The sequence below is a fragment of the Empidonax traillii genome, unplaced genomic scaffold (genome assembly GCF_003031625.1).
Source record: "Empidonax traillii isolate 1590-97213 ecotype Southwest subspecies unplaced genomic scaffold, ASM303162v1 scaffold52:size1600334, whole genome shotgun sequence".
Lineage (NCBI taxonomy): Eukaryota > Metazoa > Chordata > Aves > Passeriformes > Tyrannidae > Empidonax > Empidonax traillii.
The window spans coordinates 589,060-615,849 of record NW_020955245.1 but is presented as its reverse complement, the minus strand read 5'-3'; the positions used below and the strand labels follow the sequence as shown (position 1 = coordinate 615,849).

General features: G+C 50.7%; 1 protein-coding gene across 1 annotated transcript in view; it reads left to right on the top strand.

Moving 5' to 3' along the window:
* IGDCC3 (immunoglobulin superfamily DCC subclass member 3) overlaps positions 1 to 26,727 on the top strand; it is a gene marked incomplete at its 5' end in the record, with an annotated part of 95,368 nt that extends 68,641 nt beyond the window's left edge. Inside the window, 9 exons of the mRNA XM_027879264.1 lie at positions 2,140 to 2,298; positions 9,389 to 9,554; positions 18,330 to 18,577; positions 19,061 to 19,225; positions 23,973 to 24,161; positions 24,417 to 24,521; positions 25,545 to 25,683; positions 25,908 to 26,115; positions 26,203 to 26,727. Of these exons, the coding sequence (XP_027735065.1) occupies positions 2,140 to 2,298; positions 9,389 to 9,554; positions 18,330 to 18,577; positions 19,061 to 19,225; positions 23,973 to 24,161; positions 24,417 to 24,521; positions 25,545 to 25,683; positions 25,908 to 26,115; positions 26,203 to 26,367 (1,544 nt within the window). The remainder of the gene's footprint in view (positions 1 to 2,139; positions 2,299 to 9,388; positions 9,555 to 18,329; positions 18,578 to 19,060; positions 19,226 to 23,972; positions 24,162 to 24,416; positions 24,522 to 25,544; positions 25,684 to 25,907; positions 26,116 to 26,202) is intronic.
* Positions 26,728 to 26,790: the final 63 nt, after the last annotated feature.

The window sequence follows — 26,790 nt, the reverse complement described above, 5'->3', positions numbered from 1 at the left end:
CTGGGATGATCTGGCACAGTGATCTTTGCTGGCTGTTAGAGGTGGCCACACTCTCTGACCCAAATGGCAGATCCCTGAGATTTCTGAGCTTGGAGAGCCTTGTTCTCCAGGGAAATGAAAGATTCTTGGTTTACAGATGTTTCTTCGGACCACCACACCTCTAGTTAATAGGTGGAGCTAGAGAGAGAACTGAGGATGTATCGATGCTTGGTATTTGGACTGTGGGGAGTACCTGCTGCAGTCTGGGTCTTTGCATGCTTAATTTATGGAGCATGCTATAAATAATACAGTAGAACTACTGACATTCAAGTCACATTTCTGTGGTATTTGTCAAGGCAATGATGTGATAAAGGATCCAGGTATGGCCACTTTGCATCTTTCGCTGGTGTCATCCCTCCCTCAAGAGAGAGATTGGATTTTTATGCCTATTGTTAAATACAGACTTCCAAAAGGTCTAATTTAAAAGATGAAATCAAGTTCAATTTGAATTTAATTCAGACCTCTCTACACTTCAGTTCAAGTGCTGTTTGGAGGGAATGGTTCCTTGTTACTGCTCATTCAGTGTGGGACAGGTCATGTTTTACTGTCCTTTTAACGACTGAGCCATTTACTGCAGCAGTGGCTTGGCCAGTTATGTGATCATTTAATCATTTAACGACATTGTTTTTCTCTCTCTAAAAGACCTGAGCTTTTTTCTTTGCAATGCAAATAATGAAAGGGTCTGGCATTGCCTGCCTAATGAAGTAAGGAAACCTTCAGGTTTCAAAATTTCCTACCTTTCCATGAGGACCCAAGCACTGGCAGGTTGCAAAGTGGCATTTCTTGGTTGATGATTGGTTTGTCCCTCTCCTTAAGCGCTGCTTTGCCTTCATGTTTTCCCAGTCTATTCCAGAACCTGTTGGTTATCAATGCCCCGAGTCCTCATAATACTCTTTATTATGCAAAGCACGATGTTACATCTAAAACATGTGATTGCAGGACAACTTTTAACTAGCCCTGCAAGCTGTCTGTGGCGGAGCACGAAGCTCATGGCAAGATTACGGCACATTCCAATAGAGCTTCCAGGAGGAATTTTTCAGATTAATTTTTCCTTCTACTATCCACAGCTTTGAAGCAGAAGACACAGATTTTTCTGCTGTAGCAGAGCACACAAGCATGGAGGGCTCTTGGGATAGTCAGGTGGGGACATCACCAGGGCTGGTTCTTGCTTCTCCCGTTTCTGTAGGTTCTCCACGAGCAAACTTGAGAGAAGGACTGAATTCCCATTTCCCATCTGAGGAAAGTGTGCTCCCTTAAGCTTCTCCTCCAGTGAAATTCCTCCCCTTCCTTGCCCCTCTGATCAGACACCCTGACACGTGCTAGGCCTGATTTAGAGCTGCCTTTGTCAGACAGTGCCTTAAAACACAAATCAATGAAACAATAAAAAGCAATAGCCTGATACTAATGAAACACGTTGTAATTAGAGCTGGCTGGGAATTTTCCAGAGAAAACAGGCTTTGTTGGGAAAAAAAGTGAATTCCGTGAGACTGAACTATTTCACATGCCTCAGATCCATCACTCAGGATGGAGGAAGCCCTTTCTGGTTTCCCTTCCAAGCCAGAGCACCTGAAGAGATGTAAGCAGCAGCTGAGAGTCTGGCTCCTTGGCCCTGAGCTGCGTCTGTTGAAGAGCTAAGGAGTTGAAAATCCAGTCTTCATGTATTTTTCAAAGCCACAAAAAATCTGTCGAGGGTCAGCAGGCAAAAAAGTGTCACTTCTGGGTTGGGAAGTCCCCAGGTCGTGAATTGCTGGTGACTGGGAGAGACCATCAGGGAAGCACTGCTGCAGGCTCACTGGAATTCTTCTTCCCAGAGCCTTTCCACTGGAAACAGGCAGTTGAGCTGGTTGGATCCTTGCCAGTCTCATATAAGAACCCAGGCTTGGAGAAGCCAAGATGATTTACCTTGGTTTAGCCTCTTTACTGAACTGTGTCCTGCAAAGAGCTTCAGCTGAATCCCATTGACCTTACTTGGCAAATCCCAGCAACAGAACACGGCACCGCTCCGTAAGCGCGTGGACTGGACCTCACTGAGGGCTGTGTCCTGGGCAGCCTCACACAAAGGTCCAGCGTGTGACTCTTGTCCTTCTCCTCTTCCTTCAGATGGCCGCCCTATTGGTGTGGAGGGGATCCAGGTGCTGGGCACAGGAAACCTCATGATCTCAGACCTCACCGTGCAGCACTCCGGGATCTACGTGTGCGCTGCCAACAAACCCGGCACCCGCGTGCGCAGGACAGCCCAGGGCAGCCTCGTGGTGCAAGGTGAGCAGATCCTCCACGCAGCCCCTGGGCACTGTCATGGGGTGGGTTGGACAGCTGATGACTGCACCAGGCACGTGGTTTCCCAAGGGGGTGAGTCTGTGTCCCACACAGGTGAGTGGCAACTGGGTGTCATTCGACTGTGGCCTCAGCTGTAAGAGTTGGAATGGTTTCCCACCCCGTCACAGGCATCTATTTGGCTTAGCAGACATCAGTTCTTTGTTGTTATTATACTTTTACATCTCAGCAGAAAGCCTGGGCTGAATTAGTCAGCCAAATTTGTCTCGTGGTCCTCAGCGATTACAAGGACATGGTCAGTGTTCTCATAGTGGACACCTCTGAGTGACAGATGTCAGTCCTGCAGCGATATCCAGCAGTGGGTACCACTCATGGAGTATTGCTCTCCAACTGAAATGGCACCCATAAGTCTAAATCATTTCCAAAACATCTGCAAGACTGTTTTCTTCAGCAGTAGGTACTGTGTCTGAGCCCGTTGCTGTGACCTGAGTGAAGCACCCTTTGAGGGCCATGCCCATGGGATGCAGGTTTCTCCTCTTCCTACAGCAACTGTCCTGAAATGCTATTTGTAAAGGGCAGTTCAGCCCAGAGTACAGATCAGCCCTGAAGAAACCACACAGATCCCCTCCACATGCTCCATGCAACCAGTCTCCATGGTGAGGGGAGCCTGGCAAGCATTTGAGAAGGCAAACCCAGCTGGCAGCGTGCTCTGAATGGCAGCAATCCGCCCCTGATTACAGGCACTCACCTCCTCTTCAAGCTCGTCCACTTAAAGCATCTCGTGCTCTCATCAGTTCACTCATTAACTATTGACTGATGATATCCTGAATCTAAAATTACACACCTCCTGCTGGAGCTGCTAATTGAACCTTTCATGCTGGTGATGGGCAAAGTGCCCTGCTCCCAGGCCTGAGGCTCACCTGACAGATCCCAGGAGCTGGTGGTGATCTAACCAGCCATGGAGGAGCAATGAGGAAAGGGTGCTTGGACAGGGCTGCTCATGCCCCCTGAGCCCCAGGTGCTGATCAGACATGAGAGGAGGTGAAAACTCTGTTTCTTTTGCTCTTGGATTTCTGGGTGAGCACTGCAACCAGAGGGCCTCTCCTCATAGCTGGCACAGCTATGAGCCCCCTTATTAATAAACACCAATCCAGGCTGTAGGTAAAAACCCTTTGGGGCTGCTACAGGACAGCTTTGCACATGGTACATGTAGCAGAGGCTTCCTAAGCCCAAATGCCAAGCTGATGTCCAGGAGGAAGGGAGGCAGAGCCAAGAGAAGTTACTTGGAAAATGAAACTCTAAAAATACAGCTGTTGAATTCTGTTGACTGCTCCTGTTAGCAACTGGATGAGAGAGTGAAAGGTGGCACAGCCTCTCATTGCTACACATCAGTAGCTTTTTGGAGAGTTGAACATCACTCCCTGGTGCTGGAGTTCAGCTGGGGCAGAATTCCTATGTATTTTTGCCCAGGGAACCAAGATGAGAATTTGTCCCTAAAATGTTGATCACAGGCTGTTGGAGCCCAGCCTCGCTGTGGGGGAGGGAAGCTCTTGCGTTCGGCATCTGCAGAGAAGTTGGCAGTGGTGTGGAGCAGTGTGGCCAGTGTGTCCCACGAGCTGCAGTGTCCAGGACCCCAGCCTGTGTTGCCCATCCTTAAAATGCCTCACATTTTTGGGGGGACTGTTGTTGCCTGGGCAGGACGGCAATGGCAGACCCTGGCCAGGCAGCTGAGCTCATCCCAGGTTTGCTCACCCTCCCTCTGGCAGCAGCTTTTTCCTTCCTCTGCATCTCATTTTGCCTGAATTTTCCAGCTGAGAGGTACAAATGATTGCTGTTCAGGTTTGTCTGGGAAGAAAACACAGCGATAATGACTGACATGGGAGACCGTGGGTTTTATCTTTGTCAAGATGTCAGCGATGCAAATTACATCCGTAAAGAGAAGAAAAGCAAAGAGCGGGGCTATCAAAAGCCTGGTTGGAGAGGAAGTTAGCACAGGGCTAGGACAATACAGCGTCCTCAAAGCACGCCAGGCCAGGTACTTGCTGCCTTTATTCAGGGGCCCTTGAAGTGCCCGGAGGCACAAATTAACTTGCCCCTCGTCTTTTGAAGGAGGCACCGTTTTATAGGTGGGAAACTCGGGGAGAAAGGGCGATGTTTCCTGTTGTAAGGCAGGGAGTTGGCGGGAGGCTGGGGCTGGGACCACGTCCTCCCTCCTGCTGCCGGCAGTGATCCTTGTCCCATCGCAGCAGGTGCACGGGCAGAGGTGTCCCAGCGCAGGGCTCTGCTCTTCCTGCTGCAGTTATGTCCTTTCCCAGAGCAGGCTTTCCTTCAGATCATCTAACACCATCTTATTATCTTCCTGGGAATTCCTCCTCCTTCCAGAGGGGAAGGCGTCAATCCCCCGCTCCCGCCCTCCCTCCCTGCCCTCCCCTGGCCATTTAGGCTCCTTTGATCTCTTTTGTAAGGTTCTCACACAAGAAAGTTTCCATTTTCCCTTCAGATCCCAGCGCAGCCATTTGAATATTGCTTTGTGCCGGGGCTGCCAGTGAAAGTCTCACGGGGGGAGTTGGGGAAGGGCCGAATGCGGTGCCGGCTGAAGCAGAGGGTGTGTGTGCATGTGGGGCGAGGGAAGAGCAGGCTTCGGTGCAGAGGAAAAAAAAAAAAATATCAAAGCGCTCTCCCTCTACCTCCTGTGCAATCTTTTGTGCTTTATTATGTGTTTGGTGTCATAACAAACTGATGGGCTGTGAATGGCCAGATGGTCACCAGTGTTCTCCACTCCACGCTTCATTTCCTCCTGAAAGCTATGCAGAAAAATGAGATCCCATCTCATAAATGAGGGCCCATCTTAAGGACACGGGTTTGAAGGCTCTGCTGACAATGACTGCCTTGTTTGCCTTGCTTTCTGCTGGCAGGACCAGGCAGCGCTCCTTGGTCCAGCAGATCCGGCCACCACTGCGCTTCCTGATGTTTCTTCCATGGTTCTCGCTTGCTGGCATCACAGGCCGTGGCTGCGGGGTGGAATTCAGAAGCAGATATATTGCAGTTGCTGTGGCTTAGTCTTGGCTCTGTGGTACTTGGTTTGTTCTTTGAGTTTAGCCCTAAATTCGAGCTGCAAACCCGTTTCAGTGTGTGCTGCTTGAGTCAGTGTCCCCCATGGGCAGTTCCCCCAGTTCCCCTTCCTGTCCACATTTTCCGTCTCAAGGAGAGCTACCACACAGGGACAGGACGCTGGAGTGAGCTGGGATGTGTGAGCCCTCTGGAGCATTCTCCCAGGACCACACCAGTAGGTGATGTTGGAACATATCCCACTGCTGTGGAGCTCCAACCTGCACCTTGCTGGGACAAGAATGTCATATGGGCTGAAGGACAAGCCTCCAACGACAGCCTCCTTGAGTGGTCTCTGCCTGTTTTCCAGGGAACATGGGCACAGGTTTCATCTTTGGCCCTTGCAGTCCCCATCACTGCTATTGACATCACTCACATGAGCATCTGGGCATCCTCTCTAGTCAACAGAGAGAAGCCTAGTGAGCAGCAGTTGTCTTAAATCTCCTGTCACCGGTTGCTGTGCTTGACTGACTTCCCTGTTGACCTGCCTTCTGCTTTATGCCCTTATTGTAGGTACCAGTAGCCTAATTTATGAGGTTTTGTTGTTTCCATGTTATTCTTTTTTCTCCTCACCCCAGCCTCCCTCTCTCCCTCCCCCTGCCACAGGCTACTTGAGAATTATTGACCCTTCGTACTGAGGTGCAGTATGGATTTGTTTGGTACTGGAGCATTGGCTGTCAGTGCTCCCTAATCCTTGGGCTCTTTGCAGTGACCTGTCAGTGCTCCCTCATCCTCAGGTCCTTCACACCACAACCTCATGGCAAGGGGAGTGAAGCTCCCTGGTGTCCTGGGGGACACACTGGTGTCCCTGCTGACATGAGATGTCCCCAGAGAGCTGGAGCCCATCCGGGTCTGCCATCACAACCCGCTGTGGCAGCGCAGCTTCATTGCTATCACAGTTTGCTGAGCACAGTAAAAGCTATTGAATCACTTCGTTAACAATTCTGGGGGTGGTTTGAAGCGTTATTGCTTTTGGATACCAATGTCATGCCTTTAAATATTCATTACAACTGCATGATCCCCTCCCTCCCATTAAGCCTCGAATAATCAACGCTCTGCTTTCTTCATACTTCACAAGCCAGGGCTGGATCCTGCCCGCTCCTCCTTGCCAGGTGTGAATCCTCTGCTCTTAACAGTGATCTGCGTTAGTACCTTTGTTAAGATCTTGGTTGGAGGGCTGAGAAACGTTTCCTCTGGCTGCCTGCAGTGGCCTTCTGGCATTTAGTGTGGAAGGGGGAGAGGGGTTCAGGCCACTGCATGTCCGTGCAGGGTGGGATGAGCCCTGACAAGATGCTCTATTAATTATGAATGATGAGGGGTGGGGGCCTGGCAGCAGGCAGGGCTTGGCTCAAGGCAGGGCTGGCAGCAGGCAGGGCTTGGCTTCTGCTCCTTCCCCACTGATCCAGGGACAGAGATGGCAAATTCTTGGTTCCTGTTGAAATTGTTTGGAAGGGTAGGGAGAGGACCCAGGAAGAGGAGAGCAGACATTCTGTCCAGGAAAGCTGCACAGACATTCTTCTGTCCAGCAGCTGCCTGAGGGCACTTGGCCTGAGGACACTGGTATGGATACCGGGTCCAGGGCAGCAGAGGAGCATCTCCTTGGAGCAATGTCCATGTTAGGACCCTGGTGGCGTTCAGACCATTTCTTTTTAACTCCATGGGTTTCCACACCATGGGTTTCTGCTTCAACAACCTGGGCCATTTTGCTGCTACAGCTCCACTCTTCTGTTCCCTCTGCACGAGAAGGAGCAGGGTGAGACCTGAAAGGGACAGGGCAATGCCTGGGGAAGACCAGGAGGAGCAGGAACAGCGGAGATGGGAGCCATTCCAAGGAACCTGCTCCCCCAGAGAGTTTAAGCAAGTTAAACAGGGGCTGGGGTTTTGCTCTGGTGGTGTTTAGCGAGGCAGCAAAGAGGAGGGACGGTGGAGGGGAGCAGGGACCCCGAGGAACCCGCGGGGCCGTGGCTCTGAACGACCCCGCTGGCGCCGAGCCAGCGGCCGCAGCTGCACCTTCCTTACCACGAGTCACACGCGACACCGCTCCAATTACTCTCTTGACACGGGCTAATAAGGGAGGATAAGGAGAGCTGGTGCTTCCAGGAGGGTTATGCCGGATGCTTCTTTCCATGTTTAAACTTTGTTTCTGCCGGAACAAACGGTGGGTTTGGGATTTGATGGAGCGAGGGGGAGGCGGAGGCAGCGAGCCAAGCGGGGTCTTTAATGAAGCTGCAGCGAGGAGCGTGGAAGGTGGCTGTGCCCTTCCTTGGCACTGGTGGGTTTGCACCTGCGAGGGCTGCGGGTGCAGCTCGTGAGCCCAGATGAAAGCAGGGAGGTGCACAAGCCACTTGCAAAATAATTGCTCCGGCTAAACCACGCCAGCACAAAGCAGGGGGTGGGAGGCTGAGGGAAATCAAGGCTCTGATGCTCTTGCTGCACACCACAAAGGGACCATTCACTGCAGGGAAGAGGGGTTGTCCCCCTGCTTACCCTTGCTCCCAACTTTTATTGAACCTGTCCTGAATTTTGTTTTTAACTATAGGTCTAGAGGAGGAAAAACATAGGAGGGAAGTAAAAGGACAAGAGGTTGATTGGCACCTGGGAAGTTTAGTGGGAGGCTCTGGAAATACGTGTCCATTGGATTGCTGAGATCAGGTCCATTAGCAGACCAGAGTGCCAACTGCAGTGGCCTGACAATAAACTCTGTTGGCAGACACCAACGTAAGCAGACCTGCCATGCTCCACTTCCCTCTGATTATTAAAAATGAAGAGGGGGGCTCCATTGAGGGGGACGGGCTCTGTGATGAATTTCTGTGTCTTCCTGCTTGCAGGACTTCCAACATGCATGACTTCACTCACATACACAAGCACCTTTTGCTGCAGTTGGGCCGTGTTGCTGCAGCAGCAATGCTCTTCCCTTGCCTGCACACAGCTAGGGAAGAGCTTTATCCCCCTGAACCACTACAGCAAACCCCGAGGGCTGTCTTGGCCATGAACCACAAGGCTGAGCTCTTGCATCCTGCCTGCAGCCTGGCCACTCCTCAACACAATTGCTGGACCAGTTTGCCCCCATCTCCCATCCCTACATCTGTGCTGGTGGCAGAGCCCACCAGCCCCATGCTTGGAAAATGCTGGTGAGTGGCACTGGATAATCTTGCTTTTGTCGAAAAAATGTAACACCAGCCATCAGTCATGTGACATTAGTCAGTGAATTTATTATGGGCCTGTGCCTCCTATCTGTTTGTCTTCATTGTGGCTGCTGCCGGTTCCACCTGATTTTAGGTTTCAGCAGCAATGTGGAGTATATTTATCACTTTGCCCTTTGAAGCAGAACTGCTTGAATAATCTCTCCTCTCTTTGACTGTGTCTGTCAGGCCCTGTTTTCTGTAGGCTGATACGCTGGTTTATTCTGATAAATGATTTTAAATCTAATTTGAGCTGCTGGAAGGGGGAAATCACTTTCTGTTTAGAAATGTTATTGTCAAAGGTGAGAACGTTTGGAGACAAGGTGAGCAGCAGCTACAGGAGTGGTGGAGTCTCCTGCCAGGCTTGGCAGGACCCCAACAGTCCCAGGCTACAGATCTGGGGTAAAAAAGGTTTCCCAGTCTCTTGGTGCCAGGAGAATTTGCAGCAAATCTGATATTTGCTGGGGAGAGAACTCCCTGCCAGATTACTGTGCCATATCCATACATTTCTTTCCATTTGGAGCAGTTTGCTGATGCCATACAGGTCCTTTGGGCAAAGCCTGGGCATTGATCTCGCTCTGCCATTAAGGAAACAGCACATCTTCCCAGTTTCATCACTGAGGTTGCTTTCAGTGGAAGATTAGGAAGAGGTAAGGGGGTTTAAACCTTGCTGCTCTTTGCCTGAACCCTGCAGGACTCACCTCACCTCTCCATCAGTTCTTTGTAGCAGGATAAAGAGGGATCATCATGACTTTTCTCACCCTCCTCCTCCTTCCTCCTCACAGCCCCTGCAGAGTTTGTGCAGCATCCCCAGTCCATTTCCAGGCCGGTGGGGACCACTGCCATCTTCACGTGTGTGGCCCAAGGGGAACCCCCTCCCCAGATCACCTGGCTGAGGAACGGGCAGATCCTGGAGACCAGCGACCACATCAAGCTGAAGAATAACAACAGGTAAGTCCTGCTGGCACTGCAGGGCAAAGGGGTGTGGGGTTGCTTTCTGCACAGCAAAGAGCTGGTCTGAAGGAGGAAAAGTTCCGAAGCAGATCTGTGGATTCAGTCTGGGCTTTGATAGAGTAAAGCACTGCTCCTGCTACCTGCATCTTGCAGGGTTTTATTGAGTGCTCTGTGGTTTTTTGTGCCAGGACATCAAACATTAGATTTTGGCTGTTGGTACAGGAACCCAGTAAAAGTTACTCTTTTTTCCTGATCGTCGTCTGGGTGTTTGTGGAAGGACTAAATGGTTGTCCCTGGAGCTGACAGGAACCACACAGTCACTCTGCACTGGAGAAACTGTGTTTGACCCCTGAACATTGACCTGCCTGGGTGTGCAAATGCAAATACATTAGAAATAATATTTGCACGGAACCTGACTTTCACCAAACTTCAGCCTTTTATCTCACCAGGGAAGAGTGTTTTCTCTGAGTACTAAATAACTGCACTTTCCTGTGAGGGGATGGGGATGTTTGTACTGAGGAAATGATACGCTGAGATGCACTTAGTGGGAAAATTACAAGTCGACGACGTAGTTTCTATGGAAATAGCATGGAACAATATACTACAAAATAATAGCACCTGTGTTGTAAACCTGAATTATTGGTAGAGGTTTGTACTCTGTGGTGTCATATAGCTGCTCTCTGTATTAACAAATGTGTCTCATGAAAGCAGCTACCCAGGCTCGCTGGAGGTCAGTTTAGACAGTTGGGAAGTGCTGTGCAGGCACCATGACTTGTTCCTCCAGGGAGAAGACTGAGTTTATTTTTCTAAGTTTCTGTATAATATGGCTTTTTGTTTTCAGGTTTGAGGGGCTTTTAAGGCTTTGTTATGTGAAGGATGGGAGGATGTGCTTTGTGAGAAGGATAAGGTGTGAGTTATAATAAAATCTCTTGTCAGTGGAGGTTTTCTCTGAGCTGGGAGTTTTTAGAGCTTCAGGGAGTTTTGTGTGTGCACATACAGATGCTGCTCACAGGAGGCTCGTGGTCTTCTAGTTCACTGTGTGGGTTTCTGAGGCATGTCTGCCCTTGTGATATGTACAGAGCAGAGATGGAGGAAGAGAAATTAGTGCATTCCCTTTTATTGATGAGGAAGCAGAGTCAGAAGTGACCAAAGATTCCCGAGCGGTCATTAAATCCATGACAAAACTGACACTGAATCCAGCTCTGCGTCTCACCCAGATGTCTTGCCTGTGAAATCATTCCTTTTCACTGTTTGAGGGAAGTAGAAGCCGGGTCTTTGGTCATGGTCCTGTCTCCTGGCCAGGTCCCCGTGCCTAGAGCTGCCCTACACGTGCACGTGAGCTGCAACTCGGTGAGCGTCGCTGGAACCGATTTCTTATGGGAATCATTTAAAGCAATTTAGCATCAGTCTTTTCCACAGCGAGCTAAATGATCAGATTACAGCATCTGGCACAGGCTGAGGGAGCTCAGCCCGTTCCTGGGGCTCAGCTGACACGTGGCATCTTCTCAAGCCATGGTAACACGATTGTAAAGCTGAGCCCTGAGGCCGCTGCACTCGACAGTGTTGAACTTTTGTCTTCTTTCGCACTAGTCTTGCTCTGCTCGGACCCCCAGCCTCAGGCAAGTGGCCGTGCCTGGTGTTTCCAAAGCTGTCAGTCTGGAAAATGCCCTCGCTGGTGCAGCAGGTCTGGGAGCTCCGTGAATTGGAGGAGACACGTTGATGGATGGGGGTTTTTTTGGGGGCTTTTTCAAGTTGTCCTTTGTTTCGCTCTCCTGGGCACGACAAAGTGCTGTAACCCACTTAGTTCCAGGCAGAATCAGTTTGTGGTTATGCCTTGGATTTGTCAGTCTATTGCACTTGGAAAATATTTGGCTGTGTGAAGATGGATCTTGAATCTACTGGTAATGAAGCTACTAAACTGCACTATGAGCTTTGTAATTAGATTACATGGTTTCCTAGAAAATTCATTTGGATTAAAACTCTGCTTGATATTGCCATAGAGGTCTGAATGCCCCCAAAGGGATCTTTAGGCAAAAAAAAAGAGTGAATCATCCCAAAACATACCATGTGCTAATTGATTGCAAAATGTGTCACTGGGAGCAACTTCATTTTTGTGAATTAACGCAACCAGAAGTGAGGTCCAGACCTACAGAAGATGGTGCATTTGAGATGCTGCTTTGCTTCTTCACCTTGAGGCCTCACTCCTGTGTGCAGCATTGTGTCTGCACAAACCCACAGCCGATGGATCCCTTGGACTGTTGCTTCCCAAAGATGGGAAGGGACTCCAGAAACCAACCATTGGTGGAATAGGACACCAGCTTCAGGACAGGATTCCCTGGAAATTGGATGTGGCTGCTGATGCAACACCAGAGAGTTGCTTGCTAAGTGATTTCCAGTCTTACTGCTCACTAAAATCAGCCTCACAGGCTGCCTCCGATAAACACCTCCTCCCTCGTGGTCCCTCAGATGTGAATTCCCATCACCTGATGTGTTGACGGTTTCTGGGCACATTAGCATTAAAGATCAGCCTTCTGCTGTGCCCTCTCCAGAGGTGGTTGTTATGTTTTGAAAATGCCAGCTGTGTGGGAACAAAATAGCCAATCGATGATTAGCAAAAAATCAAAAGCAGTTCTGGGATAGCAGATAATTGTTAATGAAAAATGCATGAAGGCTCAGGCGTGGGGAATTGTGGGGTTTTCCATTAAAAGCTGTGAATAAAAATGACTGAAGGAGCTGACGGTGGGGCTGCCTTGCCATGCTGGGGATGGAGCTGATAGCTGTGGGCTGATGCTGCACTGAACCAAGCTCTCGATGGAGATTCTGATGGAGCTTTTTGGACTTTGGCGGAGCCATCCCTTTGTCCAGGGGATCCATCCTCATCTGATGATCTGAGATGCCTGTATTTGTATTTGCTCCTGGAGTGATTTGGGTTGATCACAGCCCAAATGCCTGAGAGGTGTAATGGGCATTTCTAGCAGAATTCCCACCTGGCATCACCAGCCCATCCCAAAAGCAGGATTATCACTGCAGGAGGAAAGGGTGGTCACTGGCCGTGGTTAACTAACCATGGGCTTCTGTAAAAATCATGCTTCTATGTTATTACTTCAAAATTTACAAGGAAGCATGAAATAGTCCCTGAATCATCACTCTGAAAGGTTTATTGCTTTTCTTCCTTTGACCCAATGAGGTTTGGGTGGGTAATTTTCAGCCCAGAAGTATATCACACTATGGGGTTTATGTTGCCATAATAGCAAGGAACAAAGGCCAACATCTTCAGAGAAGGCAGGCTCCAAATATTGATTTTCCAAGAAGATTTTATTTACAAAATGGTAATTAAGGGACTTCATTTGTTCCACCGGAAGAAAGGCTTTGTTAGAATCCAGGCTCAGGTGGTGTTTGCTCTCCTTGGTGACCTTTGCTGGTGAACTGCCTCCTTTTTGAAATTCCTCCTCGCTGCTCTGCGCTTGGTTTAGTGCTCTGGGAATGTCTCACTTCAAGGGCTGTGCATGTTCAAGGTTCATCAGGGAAAATATTCCTTCATAAATGAACTTAAGGACAACTTTGCTCTTCTTGAACTCGTCATGCTGCTTAATCCCAGCAATAATACAGAGAGGGGCCTTCAAGCACAAACATCCAAGCACTCAGGACCAGACAGTCTTTTTGGTACCAAACCCAGGGAAAGCAGAGCCTGTCCTTCACAGAGTGTTTTTTTTTTTCCTGTGAAACCCACTTTAGCTGAGTGCAGAGAGATGCAGATAGGTTTGTACATCCCTTTGTGCTGCGCACACCCCACAAACTCTTGGATTTGTAGGGATTTGGACCCCGTAAGGGAGGACAGAGCAGCCTGCAGGTTCTTTATGCTGTGGGTTTGAAGGCTGTTGTGGTTGTGGCGAGAGTACCATATAGCAAATCATATTTCAGTTCCCATGACAAACAAGTATGTGGAGGACTGGGATGTGAACCAGCTGCTCCTGATTTAGGAATAATTTATGGGTTTGACTTTGGAAGACATGTGGAAATGGCCTTTGCAAGGAGGGTCTCTGCATGAGCACCCAAAGCCCCACTAAGCAGTGGGGCATCAGTGTGATCCTGAGGTGTTTGTGCTTCCCTGTGGCTCTGCAGAGGAATTTTCTGCTCCCTCCCTGGGAAAGGATTCAGTTAAGTCTGTGACTGCACCCTCTGGCTCACAGAGTGAGTGGCTGGGACCAGCAAACGTCTCTCCAGAAACTGCGCTGGGGTGAGTCTGTAACAGCAGAATCAGGCTGGGATCCTGGCCAGGGGGCTGCAGTACCTGCTGAATATAAACCAGTTGGAAAGGGTTCCTTCTCCTGCATAACCTGACCCAGTGCCACCTGGAACGCCCTGCATGATTTTTAATTTCTGGATGTGTAAAGACATGCTTCTAAAGGACTGGAGGTGATACCCTGCGTCCCTCTGGGCTACTGAGTGTCACTCTTCAAGCTTTGCACCTTATTCTCAGCCTGTAGGAGGGAATCTTCAGCGTGCAGGTCGTTTCTGCAGAGCTGCCAAGAGCCAGCACTGCTGAGGGCAAAGGCTCCTTTCCAGCGCTGGCAGCCCAGGAGCGGATCATCCGGTGCGGTGTGGCACAACACAGTCCATAACAGATAGAGGCAGGGATGGGGCATCCAAATGTGGCACTGGTGGCTCTCTGTAGGTGCTGGCACTTAAACTGCTGTCCCTGCTGGCCACAGCCTGCACTCTGCATTAATTTCACCACGCTCCCTCCTCTGTGCCTGCATGCACAGGCTGATGCCCTTCCAGATGGGCCCCTCTTTGTGCCGCTGAATCGACGGAGGGGCTTCCTTCAGTTCGCAGACTTCTTTCAGAGGAGCCTTTGGAAAGCCGATCTCCGGTCACCGGCCTGGACCCCTGACCCGAGCCAGATCAGTCATCCTGATTTGCCTGCGAGCTTGGGAAGACAGCTTGGGAATACCGCGGAGGCCTCTCGTTTCGGCTCAGCCGGGTGTGAATCTGCGGCGGCTCCTCTCCCCACTTCCATCAATGCCTGTCAGGGCATTGTGCGGGGACGTGATGGAGCCCTGGGCTCTCCGAGCGGCTCCGGTGACCAGCAGAAAGCCTTCTGGCATCTCGCCTCGTCTGACGTGCTCGCGGCGCTGCCAGTCTGGCACTCGCGGGAAAGTTTTCCCGCAGCAGATGTCCCGAAGTGACAGATCTTTTTGTTTTTTTTTTTTCCCCCCCCCGTTGACGGGAAGAAATAAAAGGGCGCCGCGTATTTCAGATGGTTGAGGCACAGAGACGCTCTGCACCTCCTCGCTCACGCGGCAACTACAGATTTTCCTTCTGTTCGAGCTTCCTTTAAAAAAAAAAAAGAAAGAAGGAAAAAAGACAAAAAGCAGCAAAACCTGGGACTGAGCGCTGACCCTGCCGCACCTCATCCTCCACATCCTGAGAGGTGATGCGGTGGGTGAAGATGGAAATGCATGCACAGATATCAGCTGGGATGGGTCTGGAGTTTCCAAGGTCACGCCTGGGCTTGCAGGGAGCCTCCTTTGGAGGTCTGCCTGTGGGTGTCAGAGGGTCCCACAGAGAGAGAAAACCCTTTTTCTTACAAAGATGGTGCTTAGATGCTGGGCGTTCTGCTCACCAGCTTCTCCACACTCGCATGGCCAAAAATCCAGCTGTGTTACTGCCCCGCTGCCTGCACATCATTCCAGCTAATGTGGGCTCCAGGTGGCCAGGACTTTTGTTGCACAGCTCATCCAAACACAGCCGAGTAAATCTCAATGAAAATGAACTTTTTGAAGCCTGAAGCAAGTTTCCAGCTACCTGCCATGTCAACTCTGCATAGAATGTTTTATTCATTTCTTCTGACTTGACTGCACGACAGAGGCTCTGCTCAGCTCTGGGTCCCAGTGGCCAAGCGTCGTCCTTCCCAGGACCACTGGCATCCTGCACATCAGCTGTGTCATGTGTGAAGAGCTTTGCTCACCCCCCAGTCCTCCCAGGAGAGAGAAATCTTTGGCCCCAGAATCACAGCATTGTCATCAGGCTCCTTGCACTGCTTTCCAGCCTCCTCCCTCCTCTGCATCTTTTCCTCTCCCCACGTAAAGGAAATAAATACCCTTGGAGGCAGCAGAGCCTGAATACTCCCTATTGCAGGGCTGCTTTGTGCCTGGGAGGATGAGATCTGCTCTTGGCTCACGTGCCACCCTGGCCAGGCCACTCCTGGGTGCCCAGATGCGCAGCAGCCACATGGAAACAATCCCTGCACTGACGGGGCAGAAGGAAGTGCTGCTGCTCCTTCCACACATCTGCTTTGTGCGGGGCTGGGAGTGCAGCTCTGGGATGGCGTAATCCTGCCTTCTGCCATCTGTCCTCGCAGGAGTCAGCCCTTGTTGACACAGCTGAGCCACACATCGGGTCCTTCCTCCTCCCTGCGCCCCCCTCCCAGCTCTGCCTTTCTCCTTCCATTTAATCAGATACGTTGAGCCCCCGGCTACGAGAGGAGCTTAGGGCTGATTCTCGAAAATCACCATATCAGCTGAAACCATCACATTTGATATTCCATTTACAATGTTTCCAAGGAAACAAAGGCACAGGACATAAATAGATGACTGTTAAACATTTGCTCACTCACCGTGGCCCCCCGATAATTTGCAAGGCAGAAATAGGAATGTTAAATCAACGGCAATAATAAATTTTAATACAGGAAGGCCAATATTTTGCTGCAATTAGAAGAAGCATTTGTTCTGACATACAGGCAGGCAGTGGCAGGTTATTTATCATTTCCACTTCCAATGTTCAATTTTTCATTTACATAAAAGGCAGCTTTGATTATGATTCCCAAAAAGCCATGAAGTGCCCCTTGCATCAGCAGGAATGCTTGGGATTTACTTCTGTGCAGTCAAGCCCCAGGTCCACCTGGTATTCACTGCAGGAGAAGAAAGTAATTTATTTCTCCCCAGAAGCAAGCAGTGGGTGTGGATTTGGTTAGTTTTGGGTCATTTCTTACAGAAAAATAGCAAAAAGCTCATGTGAGCTTTGGCCTAAGCCAAGAAGATAATGCTGGAGCTTGGAGGCATCGTGGTCTCCCAAGCGTTCGTGGGGAGCCAGAAGTGAACCACAGTGCAAAGGATGCACAAACAGGGATTAATCCAGAGTGGGGCACATATGGGTGACTTAAGGGCATTGTAAGCATATTTTATTACAACCTGAACTGCCTTTCCAATTCCAGCTTGGAGCTGGACATGATGTGATACTCCCCACCCCTTGTCTTGGAAGGGAGAGACACTGGGTATTTATTTATTTATTTATTTATTTAGTTGGCCTTGTGTCTGAAAGACAGTTGCAGATCTTAGACTCATAGAATCATTAGGGTTGGAAGAGACCTGCAGGACTGGATCACGTTGTTCCTGGCTTGGTTCTGAGCAGAACTTTCACTGATAGGGCCCTGTTTGTGAACAGATGTTATTAAGAAAAGCTGCTTTGCACGTTGAATGACAGGACAGAGCTAATCTGTCACACAGCTATTTCTGAGTCAGTAGTTGCTGGTGGTGCAACCCCTGAGCTGGTCCTGAACTTGCTCTGGTTGTCCACAGCCATTGCTAGAGGGTCTCACAGTGCAGGAAGGGCCTCCAGCTCATGTGGCTACATCAACAAGGACTGTGGTTGTCCCTGTGCCCATCAAGCCACTAAACCCCTCTCCTGGAGGTGGTGCAGAGCTGGGCACTGTGCTCAGGAATGCTCTTGTTTGGGAGGCTGGTAAATGGCTGGTTTTCCCCCTTTCTTTAGGTTTTCCCCCTTCCTTTAGAGATGTTTTCTACCAGCATAGCCAGTGCCTGTCGTTATCTTGGACAGTGAAAACAGCATCTAAACCTGATGTGGAGGCCCCCAAAAGCAGGCTGGCAGAAGTGTTCTGGTTGTTTCCCTGGGAGGGAGCAAGCTTTGATGCACCAGCATCAAAAACACGCTCAGAGGTCTTGCAGACAAAACCTGTGATTTGCTGGTAAGCTTTGGTTTTTGGCTCGTGGTGATGGTGTTTCTGCAGAAGCCAGAGCTGAGTCTGTAACCCTGCTGGATAAATCAGCTAATCCCAGTGTTACCCTAAGACAGCTCTAATGTGCTATAATGCAATTAGAGCATCACCAGAGGGCTTTCTGGCTGCATTTGATTAGACTTGGCTTAGGAACCAAGTGCGGTGCCTGGATGGGTCTCACTGGTGTGTACTGGAACTGAGCCAGTTAAAGCTGGTTTGGGTGTGTGGATGCACTTCCCAGAATCACAGAATGTTCTGAGCTGGAAGGGACCTACGAGGATCTTCAAGTCCAGCTCTGAAGTGAATGGCCCATCCAGGGATTGAAGCAGGACCACAACCTTGGCATTATTAGCAGCAGGCTGTAACCAACTGAGCTAATCTCAGGGTCACTTGCCAGAGAGCCATCTCTGTAGTGTGGCTGGGATCCTCCTGAATCCAGGGCTTCAGATCCTGCTGTTCCCATCCCACCCTGTGGGATGTCCACATCTGGCTGTAGTTGAACCACAGTATCTGCAGGCTGAGACAGAGATCACCCGCCCAGTCATGGGTACCAGGGAATGACACATCCCCATCCTGGGCTTTTCCTTCCCTGAAAGCACCAGCCCACAGCTTCCTGGGAGCTTTCCGTGGAAGCAGAGGCTGGGGTGGAGGGGTGCCCTGCCATTGGAGCCAGCGTGAAGGCCGTGGCGTGGCTGCAGGACTGTGCTGCAGAGCAGCCAGCGAGGTGCTTGTCCCTCTCGTGTCCCCCTCCACAGCACTCTGTCCATCTACGGGATCAACCAGACGGACGAGGCCATCTACCAGTGCCTGGCAGAGAACAGCGCGGGCTCCACGCAGGCCAGCGCCCGCCTCACCGTGCTCTGGGCCGACGGGCTGCCCAGTCCCCCGCAGGCCGTCAGGGCCGAGACCGTCTCTGCCACCACCATCCAGGTGTCCTGGGAGAAGCCCCTGCAGAACACCAAGGAGATCATCGGCTACGTGCTGCACATCCGCAAAGCTGCAGGTACGGGGCTGCCCCCGCTGCCCAGAGCGTCCCCAGCCTTCCCTTCATTTACCCACCAGGCAATCCGTGCTGCTATCTGTGTCCTCCATCACCTCCCTGTTTCTGAAGAGTGGAGATTAGGCTGTAACACCGCTGTAAATACCCGAAGGGTGGAGAGGGTGAAGCCGTGTAGTCAAATCTCGCTGCCCACGTAGGTCTCTGGCAAAGCACACGGAAATCACAGAGTCAGGGAGTCACAGAATGGTTTGGAAGGGACCTTAAAGATCATCCAGTTCCAACACCCTGCCATGGGCAGGGACACCTTCCCCTAGACCAGGTTGATCCAAGCCCCATCCTACCTGGACTTGAAATGTAAGCAGAAAAGTGTGTGGGCAGGTACACGTCCCCCCCAGGGCCCACAATTATCGCTTGCAAGATCTGTTTAGTCTCTTTACCTTTGACAAAGTCTGACAAAGCTCTGTTCTCTGTCCCTTTGCCTTTCAGATCCCGTGGAGATGGAGTACCAGGAGGCTGTTAGCAAGAGCACCTTCCAGCAGCTGGTGACCGATTTGGAGCCCTCGACCAGCTACAGCTTTTACATAAAGGCTTACACCTCCCGGGGTGCCAGCAAAGCCTCAGAGGTCACGGTGGTGAGCACGCTGGGGGAAGGTAAGGAACGCTTTGCGCTGGGACCATCAGACGCTGACACCCGCTGTGCGTAACCGCGGCACCCCCACACCACCCCGGAGCGCCTTGGCACGCGGCCTGTGGTGGAGAAACTCCTTGTTTCCACTCCTCCTCATGCTCTGGGATATCGTGTGAAACTCACTTGTGTCGTTCCAGGGGGGTTGACTGATTAAAGCGCAGCATCGCCTCTCGCAGCTGATGTTGTAGCAGGGGGTGAGTGCAAACCTGCCCGCTCTGTGCATTGCGGCTGCTCTGGGCTGTTCCTAAGCTCCTGGCTGAATGCAGATTTCCTGCTCAAGCAGCACCTCAGCATCTTCCAGCAGTTCTGGTACTCACAGCTCTTACTGGATAGGTGACACACTTTTTAAGGTTTGGTTATTTTTCGCTCTACCCTGAACAATTCACACTAGAGCTGAGCTGTCCTGGCCCACAAACACCTGCCTTGTACCAGCCTTTTGGGACATTAGGGTGACCTCCAAGGTCTTTTTGCTGACCTGCCCACCAGTTAGCTTTACCCCAGTAAGAAAGTGGGTGCTCTAATGCAGGCCCCTTGCCCCAGTGTGATCTGTCAGCTGGCATTTTAAGAACATTTTCCTAGAGACTCATCTGCCTCTCCAGCCCCTCTGAATCCTGACTTGTCTCACATATGGAGAATAATTTCTTAAGAACATCATTCTCACGAGCGCTCAGGAATTATGACTTTGCAGCGCAGAGGGCCTTGGGTGTGAGGACGTTATTTAGCTTCAAATGGAAGATTGTGTTGACTTTCAGGTAGGGGATCCAGTTCTCATTCCACTCTCAGCCCTTGCAGATATTTATTACAGAATTTAAGTAACCACCAATAAATCCTCGCCCTGCTGGGTTGTTGCCCTGCAAGTTTATTTTCCTTGGTACTCTGCAGGGAATCGGTCACCCTGGGAGTTTGTTTTTCCTTCCAATTTAAAGGCAGAAGGATGGACTAAGGCAAAGCTTGAAACTCCTTGACCCGGTGCTTTGAGTTCAGCCACAGGAGCTTCAAGCCAGCCATGCTCCATAGAACTTGGTGGCTCTGCAGAAGTGTGGGTCAAGGGAGAAAGGGCTTTTTGTCATTATTACCTTCAATCACAAGGGGAATAGTTAGGGATCTGGTAATGGGATCATAAATTTCCTGGCTCTCTGAACTTTCAAGGCATGACTGTCCTGCTCTGCTATCCTTTAAAAAGGGCTTGTCCTGTGTAATGAAGCTTCAGCAATTAGCTCCCTGTTCAGGATGGACAAGCTGGTTTGGTTCAGATTACTCAACCCCAGCCTGTGTTTGACTTGTAGGAAGGTAAAAAGGGATTTAAAAGCCCCAGTTGGCTTCATTTGTTCACGTTTCTTCACTTGGGTGCCTGTTGCCTTCTGCTCACAGAGGAGAGGGTCAGTCAGAGAGCCAGGAGCTGGTGGCTTTTGTCACCAAGTTAAGGTTTTGCTGCAAATTTGCCTCTTCTCGCAGCCAAGGTGTTTCACCCTGTGCCTTCCCAAGGTGCACAGGAGAGCTGTGACGCCCCCTGGGCTCAAGGAGCCCCTGGATCTGTGCTGACAGCCTCAGAAAGGGATGAGTTTTCCAAGACACGCCGGATCTGGCAGCCAGGGATGGCTCAGTGGAGCCAGGATAGCTCTTGTTGGAGTGGCCAGCAGAGATGCTGCCAGCTGGAGACTGGTTTGAGTGACTGTGTTCAACTGGTATTGTCTGGAGTAGGAACATGAAATCTCCCTGAGAAATACTGAGGAGCAGGGCTGCTTTTGGCTCGGGGCCATCAGCTTTTCAGGGGTAGCAATACGCTGGGAGCGCGCTTGGCTGAAGCCTCCAATGCTTTCTGGATGCTCCTTCCTGTGTGCCAGTGCTAATTCTGGATGGAAAGTAGAAGGGATGACACCGTAGAGAAACAACCCAAGTGAACCTTGTCCTCCAGAAACCTCACTCACTGGGAAGGTCCTCCTGCCTCCTCCCTGTCGTTCCCCTTTACGCCGTTTCACGAATGCCATGGTATTTCAAACCTCAAACGCTCTCCGCTTCGTTAAGCAGCACACACTCCTTGTTCTTGTCTTTTAATGCTTTTTAGGGTTTTCTCCAGGACTTTTTGACATTTCTCTAGGATGAAGACTGTTCCTTTAGTCATCTTCGGCTAAAGACGCCTTCAAGAAGAAAGTTGAAATGACCTGGGGAAAATTCCAAACAGCACGGAAGAGGAAAACAAGTATCCCAGCCCTTAGCATGAGGGAGATGCCTCACTTATAGTAGCTCCATATTATGTCTTATATATACTTCTGTGAAGCACCTATCTGCTGGTGTGTGTACCTATATTTACACACACACAGATATACTCCATTGTATACACTTATTTGTGTAATCCCATTATGAACAGCACGTGCATTCTGCGAGTGCATCTACCTATAATCAGTATTATACATATATATATATATATACTCAAAGTTTGAATAAATACAATATATTTCATACTTTGAAGGAGAGATATTCTTGTGGTTTTTATTAAATGTAAGGCTCTGCAACCATAAAATAAAGCCAACTCTTCGCAAATCAGGATGGCCCACATCAGTGTTTCTTTGTCCGTGGGATAATGCGATAATTTCCCTTTCTGTGGTGTTTTCACCCGTGGTTTGGAAAATGATGCTTTAAGCGAGAGTCCAACTTCTCAGAGCGGGGATTTTGCCCTAGAGGGAATTGGGAGAATGAGAAAAAAGGAGCATTTAATTGGATTGCAAAAATACTCAGCCTCAGGAGGAATGGTACGTTCTGGTATAAATAGAATTTGCTCTGTGTTTTGCACCCAGGAATTGCTAAGTTCAGCTTTCCCGGCAATGAAATGCACATCAGAATAAATCCTAGCAAGAAGAGGTACTTCAACCCATTTTTTTTCCCACTGGCAGCTCTCAGGCAGGATGGGATCTCATTAACCTGACCCGGCATATTGGGTCTTTCCTCCAGAATCCACGTGGAGATGCTCAGCAGTCAGCAGGGACTTGTTTATCTCCATGTGCTCATTTGGAGGGCATCAGGCAAAGCTCCTGCAGCCTGAAGTGGGGCATCACTTTGAGAAGAGAGAGGGTTGCCCAGATCCTCCTGCTCACCCGGAGAGATGCCCTTCCTTCCTTCCTCTAAATCTCCTCATGGAAAGACTTGAGCTCTCAGTGCCTGGGAAAAGGCAAATGGTTGTGCTGTGCAGTTTTACTTTTACCAGTGAATTGAGGAAATGCCCTTTTTAGCTCTCATCAGTCTCAGACTGACACGGCCACGTTTCATCCACTCTTCACCGTCGCTCACTAATGGTTGTGCTGAACTCTCTGCCAAGGGCTGGGTTTGCTCGTCCTTAGAGACCCTTTGGGGAAAATCAGGCCAGAAAGCAGCTTCAGTCCAGTGCAAGCCCAGCAATCCTTACAGTTGGGAACTGCTGAGCTTGTAATCATGTGGGATTGGAAGAATAGCTCTGCCTCAAAGCCTGGAGGCTGCTGGAAAAGCAGGGCTGTTGTTCTGCTGTGGGGTGTAGCCGAGCTCACTGCCTGGTGCCCAAAAACCCTTTTTCCTCCTGGTGCTGGTGCTGGCGCAGAGCCCTGGGCAGGGCAGAGCCTGCAGCAGTTGGTGCTTTGCACCCTCTGGATGGTGCCAGTGGCTGGGGAGCTGATGGGAGCGTTTGGCCTAGGAGCGTTTTGTGGAAATGAGGGTAAAAAAAATCAACAGTAAAATGTCCGAAATGTTCTGCTGAGACACATCTCGGTGTTGTGATCAGTGCAGGAGAAATGGAGGGAGGGGGAAGTGTGGGTCTGTGCCCCAGTGCTGCTCAGGGCTCGGGGCAGGGCTTGGTGCAGAACCAGCTTTGGAAAACCCAGATATATTTGCATCACCAGCAAATGGGCTTTCGCTTGCAAAACTTTGCCTCTCAGCCCAGGCTGATGGGGTGGGGCTGGGCAGATTTCTGGGGACCTGGGGAAGGAATGGCCTGCCCCTTTCTACAGCACACCCTGAGAACCAGGGCAGAGTTTTGGGGCTTTGATCAGAGCAAGAGGTGTCCTGGTGGACTTTGAATCAGGTGCAGCAGCAGGGACATCTTCCCAGCTAACCCCCCGTGCACCCCTAAGGCCAGGTAAGTGCCTGCCTCCCAAAACTAGCCATCCCCAGCTGTGCAGGGATTTCAGGCTGCTCAGGTGTTTAGGGCTGTTGATGAAGATGCCCCTGTTCTCTCTTGAATCCCCAGCACACAATCACAAACCCCTCTCCTAAAGCCGATGGGGAGAGCAAGCCCCCTGCTCCCTGCAAGCCAGTGCAGGTACCTAGCACACTTATAAGATGGATATCTCCAGCTCCATCGCTTCTAGTTCCTTCCTCCCTGGGGGATTAATCACTCTGAAAGGTCCTTGCCTCAGGGTGAGGGCAAAAAAGTGGAATTTGAGAAGGCCTTGCCAAAGTTGCTGCATTCCTGTCTTGACCCGACCGGGCTGAGCATCAGATTGCAACTGAAGTGTAAAAGTAGCCTCTGCTTGCTGGTCTGAGCAGAGGAAACCCTTGGAAACTCCTTCAGCTCCCTGAAGAAGTTCAAAGCTGTTAAACCAGATTCTGGCGTGCTCTGATTTTTCTGAGTCTCAGCTGGCACGTTCTCTGGTGCAGTGACCGCAGGGAAAGGCTGCCGGGGAATTTCTCATTGCGCAGGCTGAAAAGCAGATGCAACCCACTGTCTTTCTCTCTCTGTTTCAGTCCCAGCCATGCCATCCCTCTTTATTAAAGTCATTAACAGCACCGCCGTGCAGGCGACCTGGGAGCCCTCCATCAAACTGGGCCAGCACGAAGGCTTCAAGCTCTACTACCGCAAGGTCCACCTCGCCCAGTACACGGGACCCGTGCTCCTGGCCAGCAACGTCACAGCCTACAACATCACCCACCTGGGTGAGTATGGTGACACCCTGGTCCGTGTCCCCTCCCTGCCCCGGGAGGGCCTGTCATGATTAGCAGGCGAGAGCTCGCGTGTGTCGCCCGAGCACTAAATGAGAAATGCGGGAGCTCTGCCCCAGCTTTTTGGAATGCTTTCCCAGGAACGGGTAGTTCTTTGCAGCATCCTGTGTGTGTTTGGTAAGGTGTTCATTTCCCAGACGAGCCTCACTCGTGGTGACGCCTGAACTGTCCTTGTGTCTCCCCCGGCAGACGCGTCGGTGGTGTACGAGGTCAAGCTCCTCGCCTACAACCAGCACGGGGACGGAGACTCCACTGTCCGCTTCGTGTCCCTGAGGGAGACTGTGGAGAGGACGGGTGAGACAGGACATGGGGCTGGGTGGTGGTTTGGGGACACATCCCCCAGGCCCCTGTGGCTCTCACCTTTAACCACTCGTTTATTTTCAGCATCACAAAAAGTGCTGAAGCAAAACCCTGCGGGGCTGGGACCACCTGGTGCTGGCAGGGGTGGCTCCCTGGCCACGTGGCTTGCACCATCCCCCTTGGCCACTCCAACCTGACGACTCTGGGGGATAAAACTAACCCAGTGTTCCTGTAATTGCCAGTTTATTAGTCCCCTAAACTTGAGCCAGAGATGAGACCATGAAAATGAACAAGCCCCCATGCATAAGCTAAGAGTTACCATCCTCAGGTGAGATATGGTGCACTGAGCATCTCCACTCTCCTGGAGTTCTTTTGTATATTTTGACCTTCACTGGTCAAAAAGGAGGGCACTTGGCTTTGGAATGGGAAATGGTGCAGAGCACAAGTCCTGCTTTATGTAGCAGCAGAGGGGAAACCTCTAGAGGGAATCTCTTAACTGATCACACCTTTCATATTCATCTATGTGTAAAAAACATCCTGCTGTTCTTGGAAGCCTTTTAAGCCTTCCAGTGGGAATATCTTCAAGAGATAGTTATTACTCCTCTGTCTGCGTTGGAGTAAATACTAATCTCACTGGCATCTGCCTGCTCGGTGCTTTCCATCATGCCTGCTCTGGCATGGTGGCCACCTCTCACCTCCCCCTTGGGCACAGGGGATGGCAGAAATTATTATCAGAGTCTTTTCTTCTCATTAATTGTGTCTAATGACAGGTGCCAGGTAATGGGGCTGGCTCACTATGGAATTCCAGTCCTCTGCTTGCTCTGAGTGCCTTCTTGGAGTGCCAGGAGCAGGGAAGCTGCTTCAGCAGGCATTGACCCCCCCCATCAGCTCTGCATCTTTATCTCCTCTTCCCATACACAGCCCAGGCTCCACCTTTGGCTCTGGGCTCCCCAAAAGCTGGAGGAACAGTAGGAGAGAAGCACCACTGACTCCCCAATCCCCCCTTTTTTCTGGCAGTGCTGAATCCCCCCTGCGACTGCATGAAGGACGAGCAGAACAATAAAACCTCCACGACCGGCATCATCATCGGGATCCACATCGGCGTCACCTGCATCATATTCTGCATCCTCTTCCTCATGTTCGGGTACCGAGGAAGGTAGGGATGCTCATGTCACTGCTCACAGGGGGTGATGGACCCTAATGACGTGTGTGGGTATCCCCACCTGAGTCTGGCACCCCCAGTGCGATGCTGGACTTTATAGGATGGATTGAAGGATGAAGGAACGTAGCACAGGGATAAGGCAGACTCAGACTTGGGGCGGGGGGAGTGAGGGAGGAACCATCTTTCTCACCCTCAGCCTCCACCTCTTTATTTTGCAGGCTGCTGATGTGCAAAAACGTGCAGGAGCAGCTCTCAACCCCACAGATCCCCAGGAGCCAGCGGAGCGCCGCGGGCCTCGTCCTCAACGGGACCGCTCGCAGGGACAGGGACGACCGGGACTTGAACGGAAAGCAGCTGGATATGAACGAGCTGGAGAGGTTATTCCCAGCATCCCCGTCCCAGGAGCAGCAGGATAAGGGAATGACGGTAAGTCCAGCGGGACGGGAGCTCACCTGGCTGCGTGTCTGAGCGCATCAGACGCTGTCACTGCACTGTCCCCTTCTCTCTCCCCAGTCGGCTCACAGCCCGCCGGCCCCCCACGACAACACCCAGATCTCCACACTCCCTCTGGACGAGTTCAGCATCATCGAGGAGCAGCCAGACCCCCTCCCAAAAGCCCCCCGTGGCGGCAGCCCCCCTGCTCCGGCCCCTGACCACGGTCCCGCCAATGAAGGATAAAACTGCCAAGACTCGAAGCCTCCTGTAGGAGTTACCAGAAACCAAACCCGCGGCTGGTGATGTCTTTACGAGTTGTCAATCTCAGGTCAATTGAAGATTTCTACGGTCTGATTGTTATTTTTTTGTTTTGCTTTATTTTTTTATATATATATATAAATATATATATATATGTATACAGCCTTTTGGAAACTCTGTGAAGTTTTATCTTTCTGACCTCTCCCTCGAGCCTCTCGGTGTGTTTCGTGGAGACTGGTCACGATGAATTTTCCCCTCAGCTGCTAAGTAACAGACTCCTTGGCAGAGTTTGGCAAACTCTTCCCATCTCTGACAGACTGGGAATATGGTGGAACCTCCACCTCCTGGCATCCCAGACTTTTTCCTGATCAGCAGCTTTAGGACTACTTTTTGGATCTATTTTTTATT